The sequence below is a fragment of the Lissotriton helveticus genome, chromosome 1_1 (genome assembly GCF_964261635.1).
Source record: "Lissotriton helveticus chromosome 1_1, aLisHel1.1, whole genome shotgun sequence".
Lineage (NCBI taxonomy): Eukaryota > Metazoa > Chordata > Amphibia > Caudata > Salamandridae > Lissotriton > Lissotriton helveticus.
In genome coordinates this window covers 141,909,855-141,925,261 of record NC_136057.1, presented here as the reverse complement: position 1 = coordinate 141,925,261, position 15,407 = coordinate 141,909,855, and the positions used below count along the sequence as shown (strand labels likewise).

Below are 15,407 nucleotides of genomic sequence, written 5' to 3'. Positions count from 1 at the left end.
TTGGTATAGGGGACCTCAACTAAACCTTGCCCTTTAGAGCGAAGGTTGCGTTGGGGGTTGTAGGGTGTGAGCAACGGGCGCAGGGGCTCTGGTCCTTCAAAATTCAGAATTTTAAAAGCAAAAATGAGGGCCTTGAATTGGATGCGAGCTTCCATAGGCAGCCAATGCAGTTTATGGATGGTAGCTTTTACGGAGCACTTTCTGGGTAGGCCAACTATTGCCCTGGCGGCGGAATTCTGAATCCGTTGGAATCTCTTAATTTCAGCTTTATTGGCTCCTAATAGCAGCACACTGGCATAGTCCAGCCTGGCTAGGATGGTCGATTGAACAATCAATTGCCTCGTTTTTGAGTCGAAGAAGCCTAAGATGGGATTAAGGCTTCTCAATAATCCAGTGCAAGTTGCGGCAACTTTCTTAGTATGAGCCTGGAACTTGAGTGTCGAGTCCATCCATACTCCTAGATTTTTTACCAAAGTTTTAGGGGAGGGGGCCGGACCCAATGAGCTGGGCCACCAGAGGTCACTCCAGTTGTTGGTGTTTTTACCCATGAGCAGCACCTCTGTTTTTCCTCCATTAAGTTGGAGGCAATTCGCGGTCATCCAATTGGCCACTGCTGTCAGTCCATCCCTAAATCTAGTGGCATCGGGGGACGGGGCTTCGTTGAGGCTGATGACCAACTGAGTGTCATCAGCATACGATGTCATTATGAGGTCCCATTTTTTGGCAACTTCCGCTAAGGGCCGAGCCTTGTGGCACCCCTTGTCCTATGTCTTGGGGTTGGGAAATGAATGGGGGGGCAGATACCTGGAAGGATCTGTTCGAGAGAAACGACCGGAACCATTCTAGTGCCGAATCTGTGACTCCGATGTTTTCCAGGCGTAGAAGTAGGATATCATGGGATACCGTATCAAAGGCCGCGCTGAGGTCGAGCAATATCAGCGCGGCACTTTTACCGGCATCCATGATTTTCCGCATCTGTCGAGCCTCCCACTGGCAGAACATCTACTGAGAGTACTGCTAGCATTACCTCAGACGACATTGAGGATGAAGTTCCTGAGCTTCAAAGATCAGCAAAAAGAATAGCTCTGAAGGTAAAGCTTTGGCTACTGAGAAAGAGAGGGTTGAGATGGGCCTAGGACCAATCTCTGGTGGCTGCAAAATTGTAAATAGGAAGAAAGATGAAGCTTATGACCAGAAGATCCCCAAAGGGATTGTCTCCAAATATGTAGAGGGTGATGATATCACCAAGTGGTATAACGCTTTTGAGAAGGCTTGTACAATGAGGAAACTCAGCCAGAAGTGTTGGGGCCCTCTACTCTGGAAGCTATTCTCAGGTAAGTGCAGAGATATACTTGTGACACTAAATGAGGCAAATGCGGAGTCCTATGACATCATGAAGGGAATCCTGATTGAGGGATTTGGACTCTCAACTGAAGAGAATAGGATCATGTTCCGGGAGACTCGGAAAACCTCGAGTTAATCCTAGGTTGATTTTGTAGATGTTTCAGGAAAGACACTAGGTGGTTGGTTAAGAGGTAGCCATGTGCAAGATTATGATGGGCGTTATAATTTGCTTGTGAAAGAACATCTGTTAAGTAACTGTACTTCTGAAAGCTTGAATCAATACTTGGTGGACCTAGGTTTGCTTTCTCATCAAGAATTGTGAAAGAATGCTGACCACTGGGTCAAAAATAGGGTGTCTAAAAAGTCCCATGGTGGGGTTGACCAAAGGAAATGGGCTACTAAGCCTCCCCAAGGGAAAGATGGTGAACACTATCACAATAAAAGTAAAGAGTCTTATAAAGACCCCCAAAATTGTTTGCACTAGGGTGAGCCCGAGGCAATTCACAATCCAAGACTGGGTGCCAAGGTAAAAATTAGAATCTCACAAAGGCATGGTGCATCAACTGTACACAGAATGGACACTGAACTGGGCTGAGGTCCCATGCATCGAATCCTTGAATGGCTGTGCATAAAGACCCGAGCACAGAGCAAAGCCCATGGTGAAGAAGATGTATTGGAGTCTGAAACAGTGACCTAATCTTTCAGGAGAAATGGCAAGAAGTCTGGGAAACAAACTTCTGTACAGCCACAAGTTCAGGTCCCCTCTCCTCAGGGAGAAGGGCTGTCAGCCCCAGAGGGAACAGAGCTCCAGGAACTTGGGCCTTACCTGGCAGAGCTCCAAGGTACAGAGGGGGCTCTGTAGGGAATATCTATGCCAAGGGCAGAGGATCTGTACTACTCTTGAGAGATTGAGGCAGCAGGCTGCTCAAGAGGAAAAGGGAGATGCCAGCGGCTCCCACAGAACCTATTGGGAGGAGGCCCGAGACCACAAACCTAGTTCCATTTGGAGAGTGGTAGTGCCTCAGCAGTACAGAGAGTTTCTGCTCTCATTAGCACATGACATCACCCTGGCTGTGCATCTTGGCCAGAGTAAGACATGGGCTAGGTTAGTAACCCACTTCTACTGGGCAGGTATGTCCTAGATGGTGAAGGAGTTTTGTAACGCCTGTGCCACCTGTCAAACTAGTGACACAGCAGGTGGCCACCCAAAGGCCCTTTTAATTCCACTACCAGTGGTTGGGGTACCCTTTGAGAGGGTAGGGATTGACATGGTCGGTCCCCTTGCCCCTCCAACTGCATCAGGGAACAGATTTATACTGGTAGTAGTGGATCATGCTTCCAGGTATCCAGAGGCAATACCCCTCAGGACTGCTGCTGTAGTTGCCAAAGCCCTTCTTGGAATCTTTACCAGAGTGGGTTTCCCTTAAGAGGTGGTGTCAGACACCTGTACAAACGTCATGTTGGGCTACCTAAAAGCCATGTGGTCAGTGTGGAGTGACATACAAGTTTAACACCCCATTTCACCCACATACAAAGGGTTTAGTTGAGAGATTCAACAAAACCATGAAAGGTATGTATGTATGTGTATGTATGTATTGCGATTTATATAGCGCACGTATCACCCGTAGGCATCAAGGCGCTTGCCTTGGGAACCCGTCCTGGTATTCCCCTGTGAGATAGCCCCAGCAGGGTATCCACAAGGTGAAAGCCAGGCATCCCGCTGCGTGGGGCCGTAGTGGAGATTAAGCAAGCTATTGCCCAGAGACACAGAGTGTGAACCCGTGAGTCGGGTAGGCACCGGAACGAGAATTATCGAGTCCATGGAATTTTTGAGCCCAAGACCCGGCGAGGCGGGGAATTGAACCCTGGTCCAGGACCGATCTCAGCTTCCGGGTCTGCCGCCTCTAACCCCTGAGCCACACTTCTCCATGATCATGGGACTCCATGAAACACTGAGAAGATTGGATGTTCTTTTGACATGCCTGCTTTTCTCGTACAGAGAAGTGCCACAGACGGGAGTAGGTTTATCTCCCTTTAAACTTCTGTTTGGCCATCCTGTTAGGGGAACACTTTGTCTAGTTAACGAAAGCTGGGAGAGATCTCTCAATGAGCCTAAACAAGATATTGTGGACTATGTGCTAGGCCTACATTCCAGAATGGCAGAGTAGATGGGTAAAGCATCCAAAAACCTAGAGGCCAGACACAGGCTTCAAAAACCCCGGTATGACCAAAAGGCTGTACTGGTAGAATTCCAACCAGGGCAGAAGATTTGGGTGTAGGAAAGTACCCCTTTTTGGTATGGTCACCCCCCCCCCCCCCCCCCCCCCACCACTATTTGCCGGGTAACTGATGGGATTTCGTTTTGAAGAGCACTGGGTTCCTGATAACCAGGTCTCCAGTGCCATAGCTCTTTCCCAAAACTTTACAATTGTTACCACAATTGGCAAAACATTTAGCACCCTCTGCAAGTTCCTAGTAAATGGTGCCCCTGGTACCTAGGGCCTGAGGTACTCAAGAAGGTCCTTAAAGGCAGCAGCACAAGCTGTGCCACCCTAAGGGACCCCTCACCAAGCATATGCAGGACTGCTTTTACAGGCTGTGTTTCTTGGTACAGACAAAAATGATATGTCACATCTCGGTGATCCCTGCATATAATATTTGTAAGTCACCCCTACAGAAGGCCTGGAAGGATGCTGAATATTACATGTGATGACATACCTGCGTGAGCAGATATGCCCCGGTGCTTTTCAGTACTATTACTGCCAGTACAAGTGACCAGAGAAGCCTTTTTAAAACGTGTTGGACACTGGTGAAACCGAGTTCCCCAGTTACATGATGGCTTCACTAAAGATGGGTATCTTTGGTATCAAACATCTTGTTTGATAAACCTACACTGATTTCAGTGATGGATTTACCAATACCTGCCCACAGAGGGCACTTTAGAGGTGCCCCCAGAAAATCTACTAGCCTCTGGTATGCTCCGACTGGTTTCTGCCAGCCTGTCACCCGAGACACTGTTCTGACCTCCTAGGGTGAGAACCTTTGCTCTCAGTAGAGCCAGAACAAAAGCCTCTCCGGGAAGAGGGTGTCACACCAAATTCCACAGAATGACCTGCTGATTATCCTTCCTAGGCTGGCAAGCTTCAAAGTGCTGCTGCATTTTAAATGCGAATCTGGCTCCCCTCACAAGAGAGGAAGCCGACCCGCCTGTCCAAGAGCCCCCTTGGCACTTGTACAGGCGGGAAAATTAGCCAGCCAGCTAGGCGTACCATCCCCAGGCTAGTACTACCCCTAAAGTGGGCTAAACTGAGGTGGACACAGTTTTTCAGAAGTAGCCATCTTTGTGGTCATATTGGGGTGTAGTGAACCCAAGGGTCAATAGCCCATTGGCTACTAATTTACACTCTCCGAACACCCTTAAATTCAGTATTTAGAGGAACCTGTGGCACATGAAGAGCAGATCCTGATGACCTGAAGAAAGAAGACAGACAAGAAAAGTCATACTGCTAGAACAGAAGACTCAGTGATTGACTTGGAACCAACTCTGCTGGCCTGCCTGCTGACTTCGCCTATTGCACCAAAAGTTGACTTGCCATGGTGCTGCTGAGTCCCCAAAATCTCAGAGAACTACCCGCTCTCGCCAAGAAACCAAGACCTCCCGAGGGACAGCAGAACTGTCCCTTGCATCTTGCAGACAGCAAAAGAAGGACTGAGAGAACTCCGGCCCGCCAAAACCTGACACCGCCAAGCATCACTGCATCCAAGCCCCTCCAGCTGTGTCGAAGTGGGCCAATTGTGTCAGCGTGGTCCCCAAGCCCTCAAGGTACCGAGTCTACTGTGGAGTGACTCCTCGTAACCTCCCCGATGTGACCTGCAGCCTATGTTAGCAGGCCCCCTCAACGAGAGTGTTTGTTGGATAGAGAAACCAGACACCCCAAAGACCCTCTACAACCACACGCCCTGTCTTGAGAAGTAGATCAAAGGGGTCCCTACGTCCCCCCACATCGCAAGACCTGAAGTCCCTCATTGGTTTCACTGAACTAGTCTCCCAGTCCCCTCCTGCAGCCTCTTTCTAACAAGACTTTTTAAAAAGGATAACATTGGACACCCAACGCCGTTTTGCACATCCGGCTACCCTAGTGCTGCTGGTGATGTTCCCCATGTGCTGTCTTAGACCTTGCCCACCACTCATCTTAACTCCAGGAAAAGGGTCCTGTAAGTCAGTGACATGAACTGGTGAACTGCATATGATTTTCCTCCCATAGCTGAACATTGCAGAACTCAGAAATTGCACTGTGTCAACTTTTTGAACTGAAAAGAATTAAAATGTAAAAACATACTTACCTGAACGATTTTCTTCTGATGCCTAAACATATATAGATATACTTGCTATTTTTATAAACTGATGTGGATCTCCTTCTTGAGTCGTGTGTCTCATTTATTGACCATTGTGTGTATTTTGAAATGTCTTGCACTCCTCTGTGTTAATCCTAAAGCTGCTCAACCATACTACCCCCTAACAGAGAACCTTGGGATTGCCAGAGCAAGCCCCCTGTCCACTCATAAGGGAACCCCTGGTCTCTGTATATATACATCTCACTTTGATATATCATTTAAAGAGCCAACTTTCTACAGTCTATATTAGAATTAAACAAAGGAGGGGTTGGCATCTGCTAATGCAGGAATTAACTCAGCAGTAGCTATGCTACAACAACACTACTGGTGGCCTAGTTTATATAAACCGACTAGGGCAGTGTGACATTTGTCAGTAGATTAAACTGTCCACTGTCTAAAGAGCCTCGCCACCTCCTCTCATGGTCTCAAATATCCCCTTCTGGGTGATTTGTTTGGATGATATTGGTCCCTTCCACTCAGCTAACCAATATAAATACATATTGATGGCAAATGATTCATGTTCTCGATTCCTGAGTGTAGGAAGCTGCCTTTCCAGGTAGTGTAACAAGATGAGGTACGCTATCCAGAAAGTACAGACAATCCTTATTGGTTTACAGGGCTTAAATTAATAATCCCAAATGCTCTCTTTTGGGGTAGTTTTGGCGAGCAGTTAGGTTTATAAGAGGGTAGTGCTAAGCATTTGTTGCACACACACAGAGTCATTAAATTAAAACACACAAGTAGAAACTCTACATCAATTTAGACAAATAAGACAGATTTGTATTTAATTTTAGACACCAAGATCATCGGAATTAGGTAAGTACTCAAGATGCTATAGATGATTACAGGAAAAACAGTAGAAAATCACAGCTGTCAGATTTGAGGCATGAGCTTCGAAACGCGGTAATGTTATCCTATGGGAGAAACATTCACTGCATAGGTGCAGTTACAAATGATTCTCAGGGTTACTCTTCTGGACTTAAGGTGCTTAAGGACCAAGGTCCAAAGAACCACTAGCAGTTCAGCCCTTATGTGTCTGGGTGCAGAAGTGCTGGTCACAATGGTATCCTTAAACACTACCTTTTAAAGTCAATGGAGAAAGCTGTAATCAGAAAAAGGCTGCAAGTGGGAACCTGAGGACAAGTCCGGCAGAACCCAAAGGGGGGCTGGGCTCTTGAAGGTCTCTGGTGCAAGGGGGTGCAGTCGGTTGGCTCGGACTTGGGCAGTGGGGCTTGGGTACAGAGGTGTTTTGTCCCGCGCGCCGCTTGCATTGGAGTCTCTTATTTCTTAGGGTCGACCTGGTGATGGGGGTAAACATGAAAGCAGAGCCACTCTCTAGGCTGGCCTTGGTGATGCTGAAGTCACTTGTCGGTAGGTCAGTCTTGATAGGATTAGTTGGTGTCCAGACTGGATAATTAACTAGCCTTGGCTGCTGCAAGGGTTCCAGTACCTAGGATATTGGTGCTGGAGGGTCTAGTGGCTTGAGACTTGCTGAGGAGACTGGCTGACCTCTGGGAGCCACTAAATCCTCTTCCTGGGGTGCTGAGCCGGTGATCAGCAGATCGGTGTACCGGGTAGATGCGGTTGGTGCCTGCAGGGAAGTGGCTCCTCCACTTCAAGGGAGATGCTGACTGGTTGTCGAAGTGCTGGCAGCCTTCCAAGGCTTTAAAAGGATGCACAGCTGCAGGACGAGTTGGGTCTTTGCAATTGTTGGGACAGCAGCAGGCAGGGTTTGGCACCAAATCCGGGGCTGGTCCACAGTTTTTGTGTGTTCTGCTCTACTTGGTCCTTCTATCATCCCCAGTATACTAATCACAGTTCCTGGTGTCAGGGAGAGATCATCAATACTGAATTTATGTGCGTTAATAGAAGTGTACGGTACTAGCCAATGGGCTACCTACCTCTGGGGTGATTACACCGCCTATAGGACCACTTCATATGGAGAGTGGGCATAAACCGGACCCAGACTTCCTAGTTCCACTACAAACAAGATGGTGGAACCTTTTTCGTTGTTCACTTCAGGTAGCCCACCTTATGGGTGTGACTAGCCTGAGAGTGAACATGCCTTCTGACTAGCTAATTTTCCCACCCACACCAGTGCCAAATGGCCCTCAGAGCAGGGGGCGACATCTCCCAGGTCTGGGGGAAGCTGGGGGTCGCACATCAAAGGCAGTAGAGGCTTTGAATCCTCTGTCCTAGATATGCTAAAATACTAGGTATCCTGCTGGAGGAGATGTGAACACCTTCCCCCAGTGCAGGCATGGTTTATGGCCTCTGAGAACTCAGCCTCTCACCTGCAGGGGGTCAGAAACTTATCTGGCTGAAAGATAACAGTCAGCTAGCACACAGAGACTAGAAGGATTCAGAGGGCATCTCTAAGGTGCCCCCTGGGTACATACCAGGACAAATCCGATACTGGCATCAGTCTGGATTTGTCAAGACGAGTTGTTTGATACCATTATTTTCAGTGAAGCTATCATGTAGCTGGGTAACTCATAATAGCCAGTGCACAGTACGTATACTTCAGATGGCTTCCTGAACACTTGCAATATTGTGGCAATGGAACCAGATATCACAGGGGCATATCTGCTCATGGAAATATGGCCTCACATCTAATATAATGCACCCTGCCTTAGGGCTCTAAGACCTGCTGTACAGATGACTTACATATAGTATACGCAGTGTGCATGTGTATGGCACACAGGGAGTGTGCCATCTCGTGTTTTCAAAGTGGTTTGCACCATTTCACGTAGCCTGCATGCAATTTGTGTGTGGACCCCTTATGGTGGCATAATACAGGCTGCAGCCTTTAGGGACCCTATTAGTGGAGAAGTGTGGCTCACCGATTAGAGCGGCAGACCAGGGTTCAATTCCCGACGCGGCAGGGTCTTAGGCTCAATGTCCACGGACTCGATAATTCTCGCCTAGGTGCCTACTCTAATCATGGGTTCCACTCCGCAACTCTGGGCAATAGCTTGCTTAATCTCCACAACGGCCCCGAAAGCGCTAGGATGCCTGGCCTCACCTTGGAGGTGCCCAGTAAGGGAGCATCCCCCAAGGGAAGCCAGGAAGGGTTCCACAGCGGTATACAGCGCCAAGATACCTTTCAGGTGATAGTGCGCTTTACAAGTATACACACATTTAGTAGCCATGCCCTAGGTACCAGGGATACCATTTAGCAAGGACATACAAAGGTGCTAAAGTCCTTGCCAACTGGGTTACAATTGAAAATGGGTTTTGTTTTAGGAGAAAGAGAACTGGCACTGGGGCCTGGTTAGAAGGGTCCCAGTGCCCTTTCAGTCACCAAGCATTAGTACAAGGGCAAAAAGTTACACAATGGGTTTGGCCACAAAGCAATGCTTGTGCTTCAGCAGTAGTAAAAGATTTGCAGTGCTGTAATGATTGGGGCAATTCATTCATTTCATTCAGATAATGGTTCTGCATTCGCCTCTAAGGCTTACAGGAATCCAAGGTCTCTCTGGGAGTTTGCCTGCAATTCAGAAACCCATTCAAAGCAGAATCAAAAAGCGTTGTAGAATGTGCTAATAGCATGGTTTAACAAGCTTTGATTGCTATGGTGCTAGGTTTAGGTCTTAGTTGGCACTATGACCCGAATAGATTTTCAGAAAGCATTGAATAACTTGCCTAAACTATTATTGGGAAGACGCTCTCCACACAAGGTTCTCTTCAGAGTTCCTATGTATGTGCCTGGCATAGAAAATTCTGGGAAGGTGGTGCATGAACATAAATTTGACTTGGAGAAACATTTTAATGTTTTGCAGAGTATTCAAGAAGTCGGAGACAAGCTGTCCAACACAAACCACTCTGACACCGCCGCCTGTGAAGAGACTGTTGTCACTGCTGCCGACGGATGGATTCCCAAAGTTTGAAACCTAGTTCAGGAACAAAAATACTACAAGCAAGCTTTGAACCCATCCTACAGACCATCAGTCAATGTTCTTTGTGTAAAAGGCAACAGAACTATTATTCTGCCTCCGCCTCCTTGCTCATGGAGAAACAGACAGGTGACTATTGACCACATAAAGCACTATGTGGCCAGTCCTCTACTGCCGAGTGCCACATACACCAAGAAAAATTCAGAGTAGTGCCTACCAGCCTCACCCTACTCTGATTACCATATCCCTTGAACAAAGCAGTAGCATTCCTGGTTCGAGTTCTCAGCCAGGGATATTTGAGCTTAACACTCTAAGCAGAACATCGAGTGAAACAAACACAGCTTTTGGTGCCAATATAACAGTGGCTACTGCTGAACACAATTCTGTGGTTTACTATGAAATTCCACTTGACTTTGCGTCATTTGAACTGGTGCCCTTTTGAGAGCCTCGAGAGACCAAAGACATTGAAAATGACTGGATATTTTACAGAAGATTTTTCAACCCCTTCTACAGTCACTCGCCGGCAGAGACTGCTTCATGCTTGTAAATAGCTTTGTGACAAGAATTTGATTCCTCCATGGTCCTATGCTTGGATAATTTCTGGAACTTTTCTTTTCATTTTGTGGGTGTCAACGATACCCATAATTCAACTGCTAGATAATTGTCATTTTGGCCCTGTAAGAACAACTGTCTCGCCTGTGGTTGGTGAAGCCACACTTCTCAACTCACAGAGGTCTCTGCGCTGCGAACATTACAACTCATACTGTGCCTGAGGGCACAGTAAGGGAACATTCAGCTACTTACAAAGAAATGTGTCATCACCACTATGCATATTATTACATACATAGGACTAGCTACCCTAGAGGAATTCACAATGACACATAGTGAGAACATTGTGAAGCTGCACCTCCAGATAGTCATTGTAATTTCTTGAAGAAATTCCCTTACATTCAGAGCACTGACATATCACACCCTTAATCTTTCCATTTCATACAGAAGTCACATCAACTTCTAAAAAGTTTAATCTCTACCAACAAGCTGATTTACTATACTGAATTTATTCAAAACCTGGCTGTTCAAGGGTAAGAGTATTGGAAAACAAGTGTTGATGAAAAAAGTATTGGGGGAACCATGTTTTGGAAGATCCAAGGCAAAGAAGACTTGTTTTTGTCCTCTATATTACCCACAGAACTGATCTTTCTTTCCAACAGACTACCTGTCTGGGATTCAGAAAAACGAAGGATTTAAAGATACCTTGTATACCAAAAGCCAATTTAACCATGTTCAATAATTGGCAATTCCAAATGAATATGTCTGGATCAGACATAAATAATACCATACAGAACTGAACCTATAATTCAACCCAATTTCCTGTTGAAGGTTTAGGCTTATGGCCCTACAGTCTGACACCTGCATACAGCGGTTTCTTTCCAACACTCCTAGACCTAAAATGTATCATCCTGACCCACGGTACAATGCACAAACACCTGTAGTAGTTACCGCATATAGTGTAGCTAAGCTATGCCACTGATGCCTAGAAGATTCTAGTCTTTCAGCGGTAAAGGAACACTTTTACTTAAATAATGAAAATATGGATTTTTCTGACTTTCTTTTGGGACTGCGTCCTAAAAGAAAAAAAGATTACTCGCCACAGGAATGTATGCATTTAAAATGAGTTAAACAAATAAAGAAAGAAGCAGCAAAAGAATTAGGCAAATTATATTAAGAGAACTTGCAAACGTTTTTTACAGTTATTGACAATGGAATGCACATTCTGTCCTCAGCATTATATCTCATAAAAGGAGACCGTACAACATTATACAATTAAATTGGGCATTACAAATACTCAGATCAGGTTTCGTGCCTTGGCAACTTATCAGTGAAGCAGCTATGTTTGAACCATAGTATGTGAAACACACTCAAAAAACAATGGCCAAGAAAGAAACTACATAAACACTATTCAGTATAGGACAAGTTGAAGATGCATCATTTACAGTCATCATACTGCTAATCAACTATTTCTTCATCATCTTTTTCTTGTTTCAAGAAGGAAATCAACAACAAAGAGTACACATATCCACCTGAAAAAGGTGTCGAGAGACACTGGCACGCTATATGGGACATGCTTTCCTATCTGATCTCAGTGAGTCACGTGTGCTCACACTTTAAATGTAAAACCTTTGTTCTGAAGCGTAAACTGTCCGATTTAAATTATCTTAGACTTGCAGCTAGAACATCTCCCTATTGGCTTATCTCTCTATGGAAACAATCGTTCAAACTCTACATGAGCACTACAGACAATGCCGAGCAATGCATCTGTCCCTTATACAAGATGCTACTTATCACAGAGCGATATCCCCAGTGGCACTTTGACGCAGCTCTTGAGTGGCTTTACTCATTGTTATATTTCGAGCCCCCAGGAGTAGAGCTGCAAATACCACTGAATGTCTCCGACGAGCAACTAATTAGGCTACCAAATACGAAGGCTACTAACAATATACAAGCTCTATATGGATTCCTTAAAGATCACGTGTATGCTGCATGTGCACACGATGATGTTGACATGTCCTCCGATGAGAAATTAACTCAACATGTTGACATGGCATGACTCGTTTCGTCATGTGTGCCTTTTTCAAATGCCTTCACACCGGACTATGGCTCCCAACGCAGTTTTAACTGTTTAGCTTTTTCCCCGTTGGTGACAGGTCAGCTAGGCCGAATGTTACATTTGAGCATTGGTGCAGCCCACATCGGTGAACTACATCTCCCAGCAAGCCCCATTGTGGCTTAGTCGGTAAATATCTCTCAACGGACACCAATTTCCTCGTAGTGAGTGCTGAAATATATTGTGTTAAAAGCTTTGTTGGTGAGTATATAAATGCGAGTCCGATGCTTATGCAATAATCATCCTTCTTGGCCCCCATATGTCCAGCCACAACAGCCCAAGTCCTGCTGAACCGGAGACAGCAATGCAATGATTTCCATCTCTCCGTGCAATCACGAACGATGTCGACATGTCCTCTGATGAGAAATTAACTCAACATGTGATCCGACTAACAACACGCATTCACATATACCGCAAAAGCCTGTATGAACTGTGAACGGTAGAAAACATTTTCTTTTTAATACACGTTTACATTTTTTTGTTTTTCTACATATTAAGTATATATATATATATATATATATATATATATATATATATATATATATTCAACTTTTAAGCCATGCATCATTTCAGATATTTAATGATTTTAAAGTATTCCTGCTTCGCTATCTTACTATCTGTTTCATTTTTCACATTTACATATATGATATGCTGATTGACGTTTTGTTATTCTCCATTTATATATTAGTAACTGCCTTTGTTTAATTCTATAAACATAGTTGTTCAAGTATATATTTTACTTTAGCTATTTTTAGACCTCAGTAACTTAAGAGCATGGATCTCCCTATGCATTAGATAAATCCCTACTCGTTTAATATGCCCCTATGAAATCACAAGCAAACGTTCAAGCAGGGGATGATGTAAAGTCCCTAAGGACAGATTCCATTTTATGTAGGCCCTGACTCCATGGTGGATGATGGGGGTCATCATGTTCTAAATCTTAGACAATGGAAGTCTCCATGTTTCCAGATTTATGCAGAATCCTTGTCTAACATATTGAGTAGTGTTCTGTGGGGCTACAATAACCTGTCTTTCACATTCATCATTGGTGTACTGAACCAAGTTCACTTGTGTCACCTGTGGGAAAGCATACCTAGTAGAACTACACCGAAGTCTTAGATTACACAACAAATAGGTCTGGACAAAACTAGTCTTGTTTAACCTTCAAAGACTGAAGTCTTTTCTGAAATGGAGCCTTATTCAGCTTTCAAACATTGCAGTCCTATGTTTGAACAGAGCTAGTCATGTTCTAAAGTGGATGAAACGTCTGTCTGTACGTTTGAAGAGAGCTCTTCTTTATCTATACCAAGGAAAAGGTAAAAAATATTTTACTATTTCAACTGAGAACAAAGTCTGCATGACAAATGCAGAGCACAGCAAACACATCACTAATTTCATTATTGCCCTTTAAAGAATACTGACCTGTGATCAGCAACTGGGCCATGATGGTGTTTGTTGGGGTTGTGCTTCGGGGTGCAATCTTCTGGAGCTGTTTTCGACGGCTGCTTCCTCCTCTTACAGGGGGACCAGAGGTGGGCACAACAAAGGTCCCATCAGTGTGTTGGCTTTCATCTTGAACTGTAGGAGAGTCTTTGGGTAACCCTGACTCAGGCACTGAAGAGGAAGTGACCAAAGAGAAAATTGGAGCAGGGCGGTACAAAATGCATGGCTGATATTGAAAAACTGGAGTTGAGGGTTCTGCTGCTGGTGACAGGGCTGGTGGACTTGCAGGTACTACAGGCGAAGTGAAGTAAGGGAGAAGTGTCTGATGTCCATTCAAGGGGGTAGGAGAGTCAAGCTTCTGTGAGAAGGTATCCTGAGGTGGCAAAGAACAGGAGGACGGGGGGCAATCATCCTTCATTTGAACCCCCAATGGGCCCAACTCAAGGCTTGTGAAGTCGGGTGCTATGACAGGGCTCTCAGGAAGAATTGACGGCTGCAAAAGAAAGAGAATGATCATTAACTCTAAATGTTTTCCGTGGGCTGAAGGAAGGACAGATCTGCACATTGATGAACAACGTTACTTTTAGAGCTGCCACATTTAAATCAAGACACAGGTATGTGACATTTACAGAGCATTCTAGAGACTGCACTGATCCGCTCAAGTGCATCTCTAGAGCACAGACTGTGTTTATTATGGCATTGTAACCAACGTGCTGCACATAGCAAATTGAAAAAAGTAGAAAGGATTAAGAAAACAGATAATATATGAAAAAATAAAGTTTTGTGCTTCAATCAAGGTGGTTTGGATAACTCAAGGTTGTGAAATGTCAACACTGCTTTTAAACATTAAAATAGGGTTGGGCTGAATCGCAACTTGAAGCTTAAGTATGACACTATGGTTAGGATACCTGCACAGACTCTCATGTTTCCTAATGTATACATGTTTTGCGGTGTGGGCAAAGGGTTGGGCGAGCAGGGGTGGCACTGGAAGGTTAACGCACACACGTTTGCGTTCCATTATTGTATTCTTTTCATATTGTTTGTATTAATTCTTGGCTTTCTTAATGGGAATAAAGCTGCACCAATTATTTGATGATCTAGTGTATGTATCCTTGGTCCTCCAGGACATTTTCAGGAACAAAATCCAATTAAATCTGTAGTGAAAAAAAAATATAGGCTTGGGGCGCCCTGGAGAACTGGGATTCATTTTACATGTCAAATGGTAAGAGGATAAATGAGTGAAAGTGTTAAGGGGCACACAGAGAAAGAGCAGTGTAGCAGTGTATGGGGACTATATTTTGAAACCCAAGAAGCCACCATATTAACACAAGACAAAGGAAGTGGAACCAAAGCCGAACAAACAAAGATATTCAGCAAGGTTGGATATTGTAAGAGATGTGTGCTAGATATGGGAGAGAGAATAAAAGATAAACACAATAATTTTGGATATTCTAAAGTGGGCCTGTAATGTGTAGGGAGATCCATATTCAGTGAGCAAAAATAGGAGTTTGAAGCACAAGTTAAAAAAAAAAAACAATTCAGTAAAGATTTGTGAAACTGTATGTGAATGTGACAGCTGGAGACTTGAACCATTCGATGGATAAAGTTATGTAAAGAATCAAACGCAAATGCACAATGATGAGCTGATATTGAAAACAATGAAG

The 15,407-nt window shown here is 44.8% G+C and overlaps 1 protein-coding gene across 1 annotated transcript in view; it reads right to left on the bottom strand.

Moving 5' to 3' along the window:
* Window positions 1–15,407, bottom strand: part of LOC144773182 (MLX-interacting protein-like) — a 170,670-nt gene that overhangs the window by 61,813 nt on the left and 93,450 nt on the right. The window contains exon 10 of the mRNA XM_078658093.1: window positions 13,723–14,236. Within this exon, the coding sequence (XP_078514219.1) occupies window positions 13,723–14,236 (514 nt within the window). The remainder of the gene's footprint in view (window positions 1–13,722; window positions 14,237–15,407) is intronic.